Genomic DNA, 14,734 nt, shown 5'->3' with positions numbered 1-14,734 from the left:
AACTGCCCGTCATTCTTCCATGCCCAGCAGCCCCAGAGTCAGGACCCTGATGACGTTCTGGCGTTTAAAGAACTACACAAAACGAAAGGTCCCCGCCAGACTACAACCTCCGTCTCGACGCCGACTCTGCCGGCGCGGCCCCACTCCTGCCGGGCCGCCCCGCACGAAAAAAAACAGACCAAAATGCAGTGAACCCCAAGCTGCAGGCGCGTTGCACGGCCGATAAGATAAGGCGGGCACGTCCAACGGGGGAAGGCCCACCCGTCACCCAGGCGACGGGCCAGGATAAACATCGCTGGCCACCATCGAGCACCTTACCAACCACATTGTACGAGTAGCTCACCGACTACCTTACCACCCGACCACAGCACAGCACCGCACTGCCAGCCCGTCCCGTTACCCGTGTGTGTGTGTGTGTGTGTGTCCCATCTTGCCGCCCCCCCAAAATCCTACCTACGCCTTTCCCCCCGTCGTCCTCCCCCCGAAACTTTTCTTATTGCAACGACAAACAATAGCAATTCCGCAACCCGGGTCGACAGTCTGGCTTTACGCCAATCTCCCGCTTCCCAAAAGAGCGTTGCAGCATCATCTTCTTCCTCTTCCCCAACAATGGTGTGAGCCGAACGAAGCACCAGCAGCTGTTCGGGGCAAAACTTCATCATCACACAGAAAGCAGTGGACTTACTGACGTCTTTTGTTTTTACTTTCCAACTGCCGCCCACCCTTCTCCAATATCCTTTCCGCTAGACTGGCAACGGGCGACGATCCATCACACAAAAAACTTGGCTAGCATTCCATCCGGGCATTGTTTTCATCCAAACCTGAACCAGCAGGACCCTGTCTCTCCTCCACCACCCCCCGCGAGCCAAAGCCCATTCCCACGACAATGGGCTCCGCTGCCGAAGGCGATAACAATGGGGGAGGAGCAGTCGAGAGCGGCCGCCGCCCCAGGTCCTCCGTTCTCAAAAGCTTCATCCACCGACGCAACCAGTCTGAGGGCTCCGCGCTCTTCACCTCCCCGCCGTCCGTCCAGATCACAACAACAACAACAACAACAACCACCACCTCCTCCCAACACATCCAAGCCGCCTACGACCGCCTCGAGGGGAAGATGCTGCCCCCGCCGTCTCCCCTCCGCACCGAAGGCTTCGGCGCCCTCGGCGAGCTGAACGGGAACTCCCAGCAGGGCGGCTCCCCGCGGAAGCTGCCAGACGACGACCGACGCGACCGATCACGCTCCCCGACAAAATCCACCTTCAGCACCCTGTCCCTCAAGGGCCTCGCCAAGGAAGCCCGCAAGTCCCGCGACGTGTCCCCCGAGAAGCCCAAGAAGACAAAGTCCAGCACGAACCTCGCCGGCTTCCTGTCGCGGCCCAAGTCGACGCTGTCCCTCAACAAGACCTCTTCCAAGGAGAAGGAGGACGAGCGCCGCATGGCCAAGGACAAGGAGAACCGCACCCCGCCGAGCTCGACGTCGAGCGCCGACATGTCCGCCAACGGCGTCGGCGGGCCGGCGCCGCCCATATACGCTCAGTTCTGCAGCCAGGACCTCGGGAGTACGGGGCTGCGAGGGAAACAGTCGTTTGACCACGGCAGCGGGCGATACGGCAGCGAGGCGTCGTCGAATGACGCCATGGCCCCCAAGAAGCAGCGGCCCAAGTCGTATCATCCGTCCACGGCGATATCGAAGCGTGAATCCACGCAGGACCTGCGTAGTAGGCCACCGGCTAACGGTCGGGAGCCCTCTTCGTCAGAGAGGATCACGAGCAAAGTCCAGCGGCCAAAGCTGTTCACGGCCTTTTCGGCCATGTCCCAAAAGACGACCAAGACGAAATCACCGGCCGAGGTCCCAGACCGCCCAATCGATCCCAAGGAGATCGACCAGCACCTGGAGGCTATGCTCGACCGGCGCAACATCCCCGAGAACCAGCGTTACAAGATGCGGAACCTCGCCGACACGATCAAGATGGAGTTTATCCGCCAAGACTGGGCCGAGATGGCGGCAAAGGAGGCAGCCGGCAACGAAGGCACCAACGAGCCAGCCTCGGCTGCCCCGAACGCGGGCTCCGACAAGGAAGAGGTCCCGCAGTCCAAACGCAGCAGGGGAAGGAGCTTCACCCTCTCACGTAAAAAGGACCAGTCTGCGTCCAGCTCGCCGACGAAGAAGTCAAAGGGCGATTCTTCATCCATTGGCCGCCACTTCAGGAGCAAGTCGACGGAGAGCGTCACGAGCGAGCGGCCAGTGTCGGCGGCGAGCTCCAACGCAAGCAACAGCATCCTTTCTAAGATCAAGTTCGGCCAGGGGCCGGGCGACTATGTTTCGTACCTCCGCAAGGTGCAGAAGCCGGAACTCGTCGAGGTCGGGAAGCTCCACAAGCTGCGTCTGCTGCTGAGGAATGAGACGGTCTCCTGGACCGAGGACTTCATCAAGCAGGGCGGTATGGAGGAAATAGTCGGGCTGCTCAACCGCATTCTGGCAGTCGAGTGGAGGTGCGTTTACCCTTTAGTGACGTGTAGGATGATGGACTAACATGCAACAGAGAGGAACATGAAGATGCTCTCCTCCATGAGAACCTCCTCTGCCTGAAGGCCCTGTGCACCACGGCCCTGGCCTTGCAGTACCTTCACTCCATTCATGCCGACCTCTTCCCGAAACTTCTGCATATGCTATTCGACCCCGAGAAGAAGGGTCCAAGTGAATTCACCACACGGAACATCATCACATCAGTGTTATTTACATACATCGAGTCCGCCACTCCGCCAGAGCGCGTCGTCCGCGCCAAGACTATGCTCGGCTACCTACGCAATCCCCAGCCCAAGGAAGAAGAGCGGCCCCTCGGCTTCGTTTTGGAGATGCGCAAAGACCGCCCTTATACCGTCTGGAACAAAGAGGTCGTCAGCGTCACCAAAGAAGTCTTTTGGATCTTCCTCCACCACCTTAACGTCATCGCCTTGCCCTCGGAGATGTCAACCAAGGGCGGCGCACCCCTGAGCGCCATTATCAACGGCAGCACTCCCGAGCCGTATGGTTATATGCATAGGCACTTCCCCTCGGAGCGCCCGCCCGTCCCGGCCGCTCCATACGTAGGCGGCGTGGAGTGGGACGCAACGAATTACCTCGCCTCCCACCTCGACCTGATGAACGCCATCATCGCCTGCACACCGACGGCGGACCAGCGCAACGCCCTTCGCAACGACCTCCGCATCTCCGGCTGGGAAAAGGTCCTCGGCGGCAGCCTCCGCCTCTGCAAAGAAAAGTTCTACGGCTGCGTGCACGAGGCCCTCCGCTGCTGGGTCGCCGCCGCCACCGAGGACGGCTGGGACGCGAGGGACGTCCGCTACGGCCCGCCCCCGGAGTCGCGGGGCGCTAGTCCCGCAAAGAAGAGCCCGGTCAAGAAGCCCGTCGAGCCCGCGCCCAAGATTGAGATCCCGAAGCTCGATTTCGGGTTGGACCGCCAGCCGGGACGGACCCCCGTCAAGGAGAGGGACGTCTGGCTGTCATAGGAACGCCGTCACTCCCCGAAAGAGTCGCCCGGAAAACGCTCTCAACTATTGTACATCAGATGAATCCGGACCAAAATGAACAAACAGGATGGGGGAGAGAGCTGGCTTGACATCGTCAGCTCCCCCCTCAGTGTCAGTAATGCCTCGAGAGCACCACCGCCAAGGCCCATGGCCCCTCGTCATCCTCCGCTTGGAGACGAATCGCGGCTCAGCCCGGCGCTGGCTCTGCTAGGAACACTTTTTTATTTGATTTGGGGAGATTGGGGGAGTTTTCATGTCGAGTGTGTTTTTGTTTCATGGTCTATTGGTCTCTTCTTCCTCCCCCCCCGCTTGGTTTTCCTTCTACCGTGTGTATGTGATGTGTGTGTGTGTGTGTGTGTGTGTGTGTGTGTGTGTGTCGTCTTGCATTGGGGTGTTGGGAACATTGGGCAGAGTTTGGTTTTTCCTTTTCCATTTTTTTTCTTTTATACAAACACACACGCACATGCACACGGAGAGGGACACAACACCAACGCCAACGCCACCGCCATCATGCTGCCTAATGCTTCTCATGAAATGGGCAACGTTTATGAATTGATGATCATCATACATAGAAAAAGCAAACTTTGCGCCGTTCGTTTTTATGAATCTTGGTCTTTTTGTGATCTTGCTTGTTTGGTGATGATGATGTATGATGGCACGCTGCGTCTGTGTGAGATGTCACGGTGGGAGTCAGTTCAAGACTAAGTGAAATACTGCTATCGGGTACAGCGATTGAGGGATGGCGATGCATGTACTGCTGTTCTCACGCCGCTGAGGTTTGTCTAGCTCTGTCACACATTGGTCTCGGACGCCGCGGCTGTCATTGGAAGAACAAGGGCCGGCGAGGTTAAGACGACGAGCTAGCTAGGTGATTGTGATGGCCTTGTTTTAACTCTGTCGCCTGCTGCTGCTGCTGCTGCTGCGTGGCTGACGAGTGACCTGTGCAAGAGCGACTACCTTTCTTGTGGGCTCACATGTCCTCTGCCTCTCGTCGTTATTTGCGTGTCTACCATCGTCGTCTCAGCTGCTACTATTCTTGATCGAAATCCAGTTGCAGGGGTGTCTGCCTTGCTTGGTACACGGGAACTGTAGCCGGGCAGACGCTGGAACACCGGGCTGTCTCTTGCGAAGGGTCCGGTGAACATGCCTGTGACTGAGGACAGGTGACGGGGCGGGTTCAGTGGTATCTACCCTAGATTTTGGGGTCGTTCGACTACTGCATGGTATCATGTCTACGAGACGATGTGACTAGACCAGCCTGCGGTCCTCGACGACGATCTTTGCCACGTCAATGCCTCTTTCTGTGAGCTGCTGGCGCCGTCTGGGTTGGGGTTTATCAAGAGTAGAAGACGATTGTCCAAGCTTCATGGGCAGTGTTGATGGCCAGGCAGGAGAACACAGACACGATAACGTCAGGAACGTTGAGCATCATGGAAGAGTTTACGTTACTGGAAAGCTGTACACGGCGGGACAGAAAAGCGAGGACATGACTCCCGAAAAGTGGCTGTGATATCAATCTCGGCCCCCTCCCCGGAACCATGAGTCGGAGGGTTATTAACCAGTCCGGGCCCATGTGATCAGGTAACCATGCCAATCGAAACTCTGTCAAGCGAGAGGAGCCTTTTTGTGTGTCTTTTTTTTTCTTAGAGAGGGATTTTTTCCCACGTCCTAGCGCCCAGGCCTCGATATTATTCCCCGTCGCTGGGAATGTGATATCTGACCGGTACCCTGGAGACCCTGGTGTGTTGGAACCCGACGACGAGGGCCCTGATGCCGAATAAGCCGGCAACAGTCGGTGTTTTGGGTTTGGCGAAAGGGACCTTTGGGACTCGGTAGGGTTCTTGGGATGGATACCTACCAATACACAGAAAAGATCAGTGCGTTCCTTGGGGCGCCGATGGGCGGGCAGGGGATATAGGGTTGTAAGCGGTCTTGGCTGGTTGGGCGGAGACGGGAGGTTGTTCGGAATGGACGTCTTTGCTTCAACCACCTCTTCGGGAGGTGATTAGGACAGGTCGATGACGGAGGATCAACGGCACAAGAGCGCGGTGACGGGCACTCGAGCTCTGAATGGAGGAGTCTGCGGTGGCTGGCGGGATCGTCTTCGTCCAGAGAATGTTTCTGTTGTCTGACCGCCTTATTCATACACACTCGACTGCATAATCCAATCATAACCTGCAGCAGTAGCAGAGAGGAGCTACAGGTTGCTCCGGTGAGCCTTGAAGGCGTCAAAGACGCTCGTGCCTTTCAGCACGTCTTCCTTGACCTTGTCGTCAGCTGCCGTCAGCTTCGGCAGGAGCTCCAGCACCTGGTCGGTCTTGTCCTTGGGAATGACAACGACTCCATTGACTGGGTCAGCAAAAACGAGATCGCCAGGGTTGACGACTGTCCCGTCAACGGCGATTGGCACCTGGACTGCCCACGGCGAGCTCTCCGCCCCTGCGCCGACGGTGGACATGCCTCGCGACCAGATCTGCAGTCATTTAGCCACTGTTGGTGCTGTCCGCCCGGACGCAACATGAATCGACTCAACTCACGGGTAGGCCCGTACTGGTCAGTTCGTCCAGATCCCTCGCACGACCCACGACGACGACCGCCTTGGCTTGGCGGACCTTCATCCTGATGGCCATGATGCCCCCACAGACGGCGTTCTTCTGACCATCGGGCTGCCTGATGATCACAATGGTTCCCGGCTCGGTGATGTCTGCCCAATGGGTGTCTTTGGGAATGTTGGCCGGGGGCGACTCCAGCTTTTCGCCCTTCCTTGCAAATAGTATGGTGGACGCCGGTGCTATGGTAATGGGAGCATCTGCAGGGGTTGTTTGGCCGAGGAGCTGGAGGTCGGGCAAGAATCCAGCCCCAGGGACTTTGAGCTTGACGAGGGCGTCTGATATGTCACAGGCGGTGTATTTCTGGAGAGCTGCGATGCGGGCATCTTCCGTGGCGGACATTATGACGTAAAGCGGCCAATGGGCAACAACAGGCAGACAGGAGCTGAAGAGAAAATGCGAGAGACGACCGAGAAAATTGGACTTTGGCAATGGCGTTATCAAGACAGCAGGATCGGTCAGGCGATATTGATAGCAAGTATTTGGAGAAGGATTCAGCAGCATCAAGTGACGACCATTGAATAGCGTTGTTGGCTCTCTGAAGTTGGCCGCGGCTACGGTACGGGGCTCGGGGATCCTCGACGCTCGGGAGCCGCCGAGGCAGACGGCGCCCAATCAGAGGCGGTTCCAGAAGCCAGTGTGGACTTGCTGGAATGCAGGTTGGAGGCTTATGTATGGTGGGGAGACGGACGTGTGGAAGGCACGTTGTGGCAGGTTCGAACAGATGCAGTGTCTCCTTGGCGGGTGCGCGGCCTTCCAGGTGCTTCGCGCAATGGTTCCCTGCAGGGGCGTTGGTCGACGTTTGTTGCAGCAGCGTTGGCCTGGTAAAGGCGGCCTAGAGTGGAAAGCAGGCCGACGACTGCTCCGTTGTGGTGCGAGAGAGGCGACCGACGTTGGTGGATTTGATTTGAATAAGGCGCTGCTGGAGCAGGCAGTGGCCCGCTGCCCGTCAACCGGGTCTAGGGAACAGACGCGGACCGGAATAGAGTCCGGAAAGGCATAGGCGTAGGCGAGCACGAAGTGAGACTGTGGAGTTGGAGTGCAGTTGCAACTTGCAGCAGCATCGGGGGCTGCTGCACTGCTCAATTGGACATGACACACGAAGCCATTGGCGGATTATGTCCGAGCAACGTGTGTTGTGTGTTGCGAGCCGTTCTTGTGTAAGGTATCATCCGTCCTTGGCAAGCTTGCCTGGATGGTTGGGTGAATGGTGACTCGGTGATGGTGCAGGTGTAAGTGGGAGTGGTTCTGATTCTGGCTGTCGATGGCAGTGAGGTTTGTATGGCGGGGGGAATGCGCAAAGTCGATATTCTGTGTGCGCTCGCTTCCCATGCAGCTCGCTGCGCCGCACGACAAGATTTTGTTGGAAGTATCCGTAGTCGAGTAAGCAGACAGGGAATCAGCCAAGCAAGGTCAACGAGTCGAGAGGTCGTCTTGGAAATGGACCGTTGCAAGTGTCCGAGATGGAGACTGTGGCCCGGGGAACGTCTTCCTGTTCCTGGAAGGGGGCGGGCAGAACCTGCACCGAGCAGAAGCAGAAGCAGGCGGACCGGCGGTCAAAGTTGGAACAGACGAATGAAGAGGCGAAGAATGAGTTGGCTGGTCCAGGGCGGACTCGTCTGGATCCGCTGGTGAAAGTCGGGTACCTCTGAGGTATTAGATTTTACCTCGTCTGGTTGTGGGAGTTGCTGCGGCTGGATGGAGACGAGCAGCAACACACCCTGCAATTCCCGTCGTTGGCGGCCAGGAGCAGTTTGTCGCCCCTTCCTTTCTGTGCGAGAGCAGAGCCGAGCCGAGCGAGCTGAACTCATGGCGGTGCAGGAACAAGAAAGCAATTGGACGGATTGGATCACGGGATGCAAGCAAGGCAGGGAAGAAGACTGACTGCCTTAGGTTCCGGCCTCACTTACTCCTCTAGACATGGAAAGACCTACATACGCATCCGTAGAGTCCATGTTCTTGCCTCCGAGAGGAAGAATCTTATCGTACCGGCCTCACGTGGCGATAGGCGGACGCACTTGCAGCTCCACATTCACCGCACACTTCATGATTCTAAGCGGAAGTCACCACAGAGTGCAGGCAGTTGCAGTCGCAGTCGCAGTTGCTGTTGCAATTGCACTTGTCACATCCACCAGCAGGAGCAGCGGCTTCCCTTCCTCCTCTCCCCTTCCCTTCCTTTCCCTCCACAGAAAGAAGGCGGTTGCATCGGGTGTTGGCCAGGTGCCGCCCCTTCCATTTCGTGCCATTCATGGAATAAGGTACATACATACCCAGGGCAGGTAAGGTATCCGTAGTTCTTGCCGTGATTTGAGGAAATCAAAAGCAAACGGAAACAACGATTCAATGGGCCTGTCTGGAAGTAAGGTACCTTCCGTAGGTATCTCAGGTGCGCACGCACACCTTCGGTAAAGGCCAAAAAAGTAAAGGCAACTTCAAGTGCAGCGTGGTATCCAATCCAATCCCTTCCTTGGACCTGCCGCGGAGGGTCTACCCAGACAGAGTTCCTGACCGAGATCTCAAATGTGATGCGATTGCTGTCGCTCTCACCTCACCGGCCTGCAATCTGCAACCGCTGCACCTGGTCTTCTAAATCGACCTCGCCCATCATTGGCAATGCAACACTGGCCTCAATTTCTGGCCCTACCCCTCACCAACCACAACCAATCGCGCATCGACGGGAGATACCAGGTCGCCAGAGACTCCAACGACATGACACGGGACTCTCGTCACTGGCCCCATCGACGTCCTCTCCTCCAGGTCCCGTCTGGTACCGTCAACCACCTCCAGTCTTGTTGCTCCTTGACCTCCATCCACTCATCTAGGGCCTGCTTACGCCCCCAGAGATCTCCGTTTGTTGCCGGGTTCTGAGCGGGACGACGCCCACGCTCACTCGCCAGGGACATGGACATGGACAAGCCCTTGGTGCTGGACATGCCCAGGGTCCAGTCCAATCGACCAGTCACTGGATCAGCCAGCCATGTCGCCGAGCGAAACACCTCGTTGGCGTCGCCCATGGCATGGCCCTCGCACTGCAACCGCAACCGCAAATCTGCCCCCGTTATTGGAGTCTCTCTCCAACATATGGTCCATCGATGGTGCATCTGTCCCAATGCCAACCGACATGTCAAGGAATGTCCCGGCCCGCTGAAGATCATCCTCGTGCCTGACGGCAAAACACTGGACGATATCCCACTACCCCTACTAGAGAGTCTAGAGACCTAGAGAAGCCGCAAGAGTCGAAAGGGAGCCGAGGGTTCAAGCTGGACCTGCATCTGAACCGCTGCCATTCAATTTACGAGTCAGTATCCAGGACTCAGATGCGCGCGAATTCTTTCTTTTTCCAAAACACGCGGGACGATTTGACAACTCTGGGAGTTGTCCGCATGAGACAAGCCGCGCCACGCGTTGCGTCGCCTTGAAGGCGTTGGGGCGTCGATAGCCACCACCTTACACTCGGAGGCCGCTACAGAAGCCTCAGGTCTGGCACTAGACTCATGCCCAATATCAGATTCCTCCTGGTGTCTCTTCATCACCCCAGATTGGTATCTTCCCTCGCTATCAAGCCGTCATCCTCCCGCGTCGGGTACTTGTTGTCTGCCCTAGGACTTCGTGAGCTTTAGGCACCAAGACAACGACGTCCCTGGATTCACATGGCGGCCATCATCTCGGCGAGTCCATCAGCGACATGGTTCACTTCCATTCTGGGAAATCCGACGAGACAAGCTAGACGCCCATGCCTTGGCACGAAGCAACAAACGGGAAGCCTCCATTAACTTGTCGTTGCAATCACGGTGAAGTGCGGCTCACCGAGCCAATCCAGACGTGGCGGCGGCGACATCAACGCAATGCTATGCCATGCGACGGCCTGCACATGACGGCTGCCCCTCGTAGACCTTGTTTCAAGACGAGGGTTCCTGGCTCAAGTTGGGTGCGAAAGGATCGGCGCGTCCATCCCGAGGTCCCTAGTTCGCAGGCCATCGTACCTTTGCAGATACGGATACACGACAGGACGCCTACCTTCGGTCGGTGCGGATAGGTAGTCGCGACATGTTGTCTCCGGTTCTGCGGTCTGCGGTCATTGTTGCGACAAGGCCTGCTGGGTATTGGAGATTAGAGATCCCAACCCCAAGTCATGACGCCGTCCTCGGTCCTTAGTCACGTCTTATTATCACGGCAAGCAATCAACATGGACATGGCTCCCCGGGAGAGGGGACGGGGCAACTTGAGCACCTTTTTCACATATGCGCCGCCAGGCAGGTTGGCTGCGGTTCGACTACCACGCGGGACGTCTGGATCAGATCAAGTACAGACCACGGGCGCTGTCGATTGGCCAGCTGCAGGGACGACGTCGCCTCAAGCTCCGCATCTCACCAAAATTGCATTAACAACGGACGTGGGACGCCATGTATGTAGCTGCAGACGCAGTGTGCGCGCACAGGCACAGAAGCCAGCCCAGGAGGAGACACAGGATAGTGGCCGCTACAAAAGTAAAGTCTCCCAGGTTCTGCGCGTGCAGCGGTCGCACAGAACCGGCCCAGCCAACCCCGGCCAAGCGCCCAGCCTATTCGTCCAGATTCTCTGGGCTGCAGCAGTTCTGACCAGCAGGGCCCATGTCGCTGGCACCTCGTCCACACCTCTCTCGCTGCAGCTGCAGCTGGTGGACGAACGAGAAGGATTCTATTCGCACGGATACCAAACTCTCCATCATTCTTCATCCGTGAAAAAAGGTTGGGGACAGGTTGGGTCAGTCACTTCTCAGAGAGCATCTACTGCCAAACAAACTCTGGGACGCAGTAAGCAGGCAGGCAGAGCGGTAGAGGGGGAGAGAGGGAAAGACGATATGTCGGGAGCAAACAAGTGACAACCAAACACCAGGCATCAAACAACCCCCAATCGATGAATGTCGTCGTCACTTGCCGTCCATGCCGCAAAGATTCAGAGCACGGTGCTGCAGCCAACATTCTCCAGATTTAGACCTAGAACCAGACCCAGACTCAAACCCAGAACCTTCAGACCAAGACCCCAGACCAAGACAAACAGAATCAGAAAGACTCAGCCATACAGAGACATCAGCCAGTCACCTCAACCAACCTAGGAGCACTAACCACGCCCTCCGTCCCCATTGGATCCGCCCGTTCTGTGCAGTCTTCCGTCCGGGCACCGCTACCGCTGTCTATCCGGGCAGCATTCGTTCGTACCGCCAGGTACTTCCCGTCTCCTCCCTCACCTAGTCCCGTCACCTTCAACAAGGGCACGCACTCGTACATCACCTTGTCACCTTGTCGACCTTATCCGCATACACGCCCATCTCACCTCAGGTTGATGAGCGTCGACTGCTACAAGCCTGCCCGCCCGCCTGGCCGTACCGTCCCATCACACCATTGTTTTGTCTGTCACGGCACCTGCCCCCACCTCTATTACCTACGCATCCGAACTTCCCCAGCCACCGTCGTCTTACTAGCAGCTTCGGACTGTCGCCCTTCTGAGGCCTAGAGGGGCAGACAGACACACCACCTACTAGCAGGCAGAGCAGAGCAGTACCTCATCCAAACATCTGCCTTGTTCCAACCTCAACTCCTACTGGCGCTGTTTCTCCAAGTATCTGTGTACCTGCCTACCTCTATTGCTCACGGCTCACGCAACTAACCCTGCCGGCCTTAACCCTACCATACCTTACCTTGCCGACCTGACTTTCACCTTGCCTTACCTTGCCCTCTTTATCCGCAGCTACCTGGCGCTATCGACCGGCCTCTGCTTCCTCCCTCTCTCAACCTGTATCAGAGTCCAAGGCCCTTCACCACCACCCGCCAACGCCGCCGACGCCGCCTCCGCCGCTGCCCAGAACGCGGCACCACGCCCACTGCTACTAGGTACCTCCCCTGTGCCTCAGGGATCCACCCCACCACAAGCATCCAGATCTCCGAAGCTTCTCTGCAAGCCCTGCCGCTACCGACCTTGCCCACTCCCACGCAACCCTCAACTCGCTGCTGAGACGAACTAGGAAGCTCTGCGCTGCAGCTGCGAGAGCCGTTCCCCTTCAAAATGTCAATAAAGTACGTCCCTCCGTGTCCGGTCCTGTCCTATGCCTCTACTCCTGCCTCTGCCTCTGCCTCTGCTTCCCCTTCACCCTTCCGTCCCACGCCGCCCAAGCCCCATCATCACGCCGGCATCCCGGTCAGAATCCGTGGTACCCCGCCGTTGACCTCTTCTGCTCGCTCTCCCACCCCACACGGTCCCCGTCCACCATGACGGACCAGTATCTGCAAGAGCAGCACGCCCTTACCATTGCCCGCACCGTCCAGAGGGAACGAGAGCTCGCCCAGGCCCGACTGGATTCTGACCATGGTGATAGTTGGGTCATGATCACCCAGACGGGTGATATCAACCCTCTACCTCACGAGCACATCAGACACAGGTCCAATGCGAAAATCAGCCTCGACCTGTCTGTACCCAAGGCTTTGCAACAAGGCCGGACCCCATTCACACAAAAAAGCAGTGATGGGACGGTATACATCACAACGCAACGGGTACGTAATTCGCGATGGCCCCCCAAAACATGGCGCTGGCTGACGAGCTCTTTCCAGGTTATCTACATTCCCGCAAGGCCAACCCCCGAGTTCAAGTCGTTTCACGCGCCTATTCTCAACTGTGTCGACACGTATGTGGGCTCGCCATTCTTCGGCGCTTGGTACTGGTCTGCCACCGTCGTGCCGGTCCCTGGAGGCGGCGTACCTGCCGACATTCCGAGGGTCGAGCTGAAGCTGAGCTTCAAGGAGGGAGGACACAGCGAGTTCAGACAGAGGTTCGAGGAGCTGAAGGAGCGATTGGAGCACGTCAGGCGACTACAGCAGGAGACGGGACAAACGGTCAACATCCCGGACGAGCCGCTGCCAGCGTACGAGGCGACGGAGGGCGGAGGCGCCGAAGCATCGAGCAACCTCGCCCCTCAGCAGCCGGTGAGCAGGTCAGCAAGCTCGGGCAGCCAGAACCGACGACCGGACGAGCCGCCACCAGATTACGACGAGGCGCAGGCGCAGACGCTCAGCATGCGACTCGAAGACCACATTCGCGAGGAGTCGGACAGATCATGATGGGTTGCCGGGACGGCTCACGACTTGACGTTTTGCATCGATACCTTGCTGCATTCCGCTCCCTACAGAATTGTACTTTTTTTCGTTTTACTTTCCTTCTCCTGACAGCATCTACACTAGCGGCGGCGGAACCTGTGTTTCTTAACGAACATCAAAGTAGAGAATGGATATGGCCAAGCAGACGGTGCATGCCCAGGGGCAACGGGCACTTCTATTGTACGTACGGTGACTTGTAAGAAATAGCTGGTCGGGACCGCCACGACCGGCTCTAACGTTGGAGCTTGTACGCAAGCATGCGCGACCACGCGATAACTTTTCCTGTCTGGCCGCGCTGCGCAGCGTTTTTCATGTGACGGTGACAGTACATAGCTTGGAGCTTTGAACCACGAAAAAACTGAGGCGCGACATGCAGTGCACTGAAGGTGGTGGCAGCTGGCGAGTGATGTGGCTGGCGCTGCTGGTGCTGGCATGTGGCTGCACCTCAGCTTTCCGCTTAGTCATTCGTCAATGAGCCATTCCACCGCAGCCAATCAAAAGCGACCAATTGGGAATAACTTACGAGCCGATTCAGACACCCAGTTTTCGTCCTCAACCAGCCGAAAGCTCCCGACCACCTTTTCCATCCACCCCATCTACGACGACATCACGTCAAGCCATTGAGTGAGCCGCACAACCTCTGCCACAATGGGTATCTGGGACACCATCACCGACCTCGCCGAGGCCGCCATGCCGTGGGCCACCGTCGAGGCCGAGGCTCCTGCCGCCGAAGAGGTGAGAGAAAAAAAAAAATAAGATACGAGCCTTCTGCGCAAATTGTTGCCGTGGCCCGGGGTGAAAGGGCGACCCTTGCGGTTCTCGAACGATCTCGATCACGCAGGCTGCGGCAGCTATTTTGTGCAGTTGCAGTGCCACAGGGCGTCCGCTAACCATGTCCGCAGGAGGAGACCCCCGCCGAGGAGGCCAAGGAGGACGAGGAGGAGGAAGAAGAGGAGGAGGAGGAAGAGGAGGACGATGACGAGGTTGTCGACCCCAAGGACACCATCGAGGAAGGTCGGTTTTCTTACCCCGCCCCCCGCGGTCGAACCCGAATCTACGCATCGCGATATACCAGTCGATGACGCACATGAGCAATTTTGCGTACATGCCGCAATATAGATGCGGACGTCATCGGATCACCGCGCAGACGGACTGAAATAACATCGCAATGGAGAATATAAGAAATACTGACGTTTGGGCGTGTGCAGCGTGCAAGGAGTCCAAGGCTTGCGCACCGGCCAAGCATCACTACGACGAGTGCGTCGAGCGCGTCACGGCGGCCGCCGATTCCGAGGACGGTGCCCAGGAGGACTGCGTTGAGGAGTGTAAGTTGCGAGACGGATGCTCGCCAGCATCCCCAGAACATCAAAGGGCCGTCGAACAGGACCATGGCTGACATGTTCCCTAGTCTTCCACCTCGCCCACTGCGCCACCCAATGCGCCGCCCCCAAGCTCTGGGCCCAGCTCAAGTAA

At 57.6% G+C, this 14,734-nt stretch overlaps 4 protein-coding genes across 4 annotated transcripts; 3 read left to right on the top strand and 1 right to left on the bottom strand.

Moving 5' to 3' along the window:
• Window positions 1-886: 886 nt before the first annotated feature.
• On the top strand, window positions 887-3,504 carry GCG54_00002719 (GTPase-binding protein rid1; the record flags this gene model as incomplete). Its single annotated transcript, XM_045402802.1, has 2 exons — window positions 887-2,490; window positions 2,541-3,504. 2 exons carry the CDS (start codon window positions 887-889, stop codon window positions 3,502-3,504), a joined length of 2,568 nt encoding a protein of 855 aa, XP_045269420.1.
• A 2,218-nt stretch (window positions 3,505-5,722) lies between these two features.
• GCG54_00002718 (uncharacterized protein) lies at window positions 5,723-6,476 on the bottom strand (the record flags this gene model as incomplete). The annotated part of the gene is made up of 2 exons (XM_045402801.1): window positions 5,723-5,998; window positions 6,063-6,476. The coding sequence occupies 2 exons, from the start codon at window positions 6,474-6,476 to the stop codon at window positions 5,723-5,725; spliced, it is 690 nt and encodes a 229-aa protein (XP_045269419.1).
• Window positions 6,477-11,862: 5,386 nt separating this feature from the next.
• On the top strand, window positions 11,863-13,885 carry GCG54_00002717 (UPF0664 stress-induced protein C29B12.11c; the record flags this gene model as incomplete). Its single annotated transcript, XM_045402800.1, has 5 exons — window positions 11,863-12,004; window positions 12,051-12,187; window positions 12,392-12,661; window positions 12,719-13,209; window positions 13,822-13,885. Coding segments are annotated over 5 exons (1,104 nt in total), but the record flags the coding sequence as incomplete, so codon positions are not given.
• Window positions 13,886-13,909: 24 nt separating this feature from the next.
• GCG54_00002716 (Cytochrome b-c1 complex subunit 6) lies at window positions 13,910-14,734 on the top strand (the record flags this gene model as incomplete). The annotated part of the gene is made up of 4 exons (XM_045402799.1): window positions 13,910-13,996; window positions 14,164-14,275; window positions 14,470-14,586; window positions 14,670-14,734. 4 exons carry the CDS (start codon window positions 13,910-13,912, stop codon window positions 14,732-14,734), a joined length of 381 nt encoding a protein of 126 aa, XP_045269417.1.

This window comes from Colletotrichum gloeosporioides (assembly GCF_011800055.1).
Source record: "Colletotrichum gloeosporioides strain Lc1 chromosome Unknown consensus_13, whole genome shotgun sequence".
NCBI lineage: Eukaryota > Fungi > Ascomycota > Sordariomycetes > Glomerellales > Glomerellaceae > Colletotrichum > Colletotrichum gloeosporioides.
This window is presented reverse-complemented; position numbering and strand designations above follow the sequence as displayed.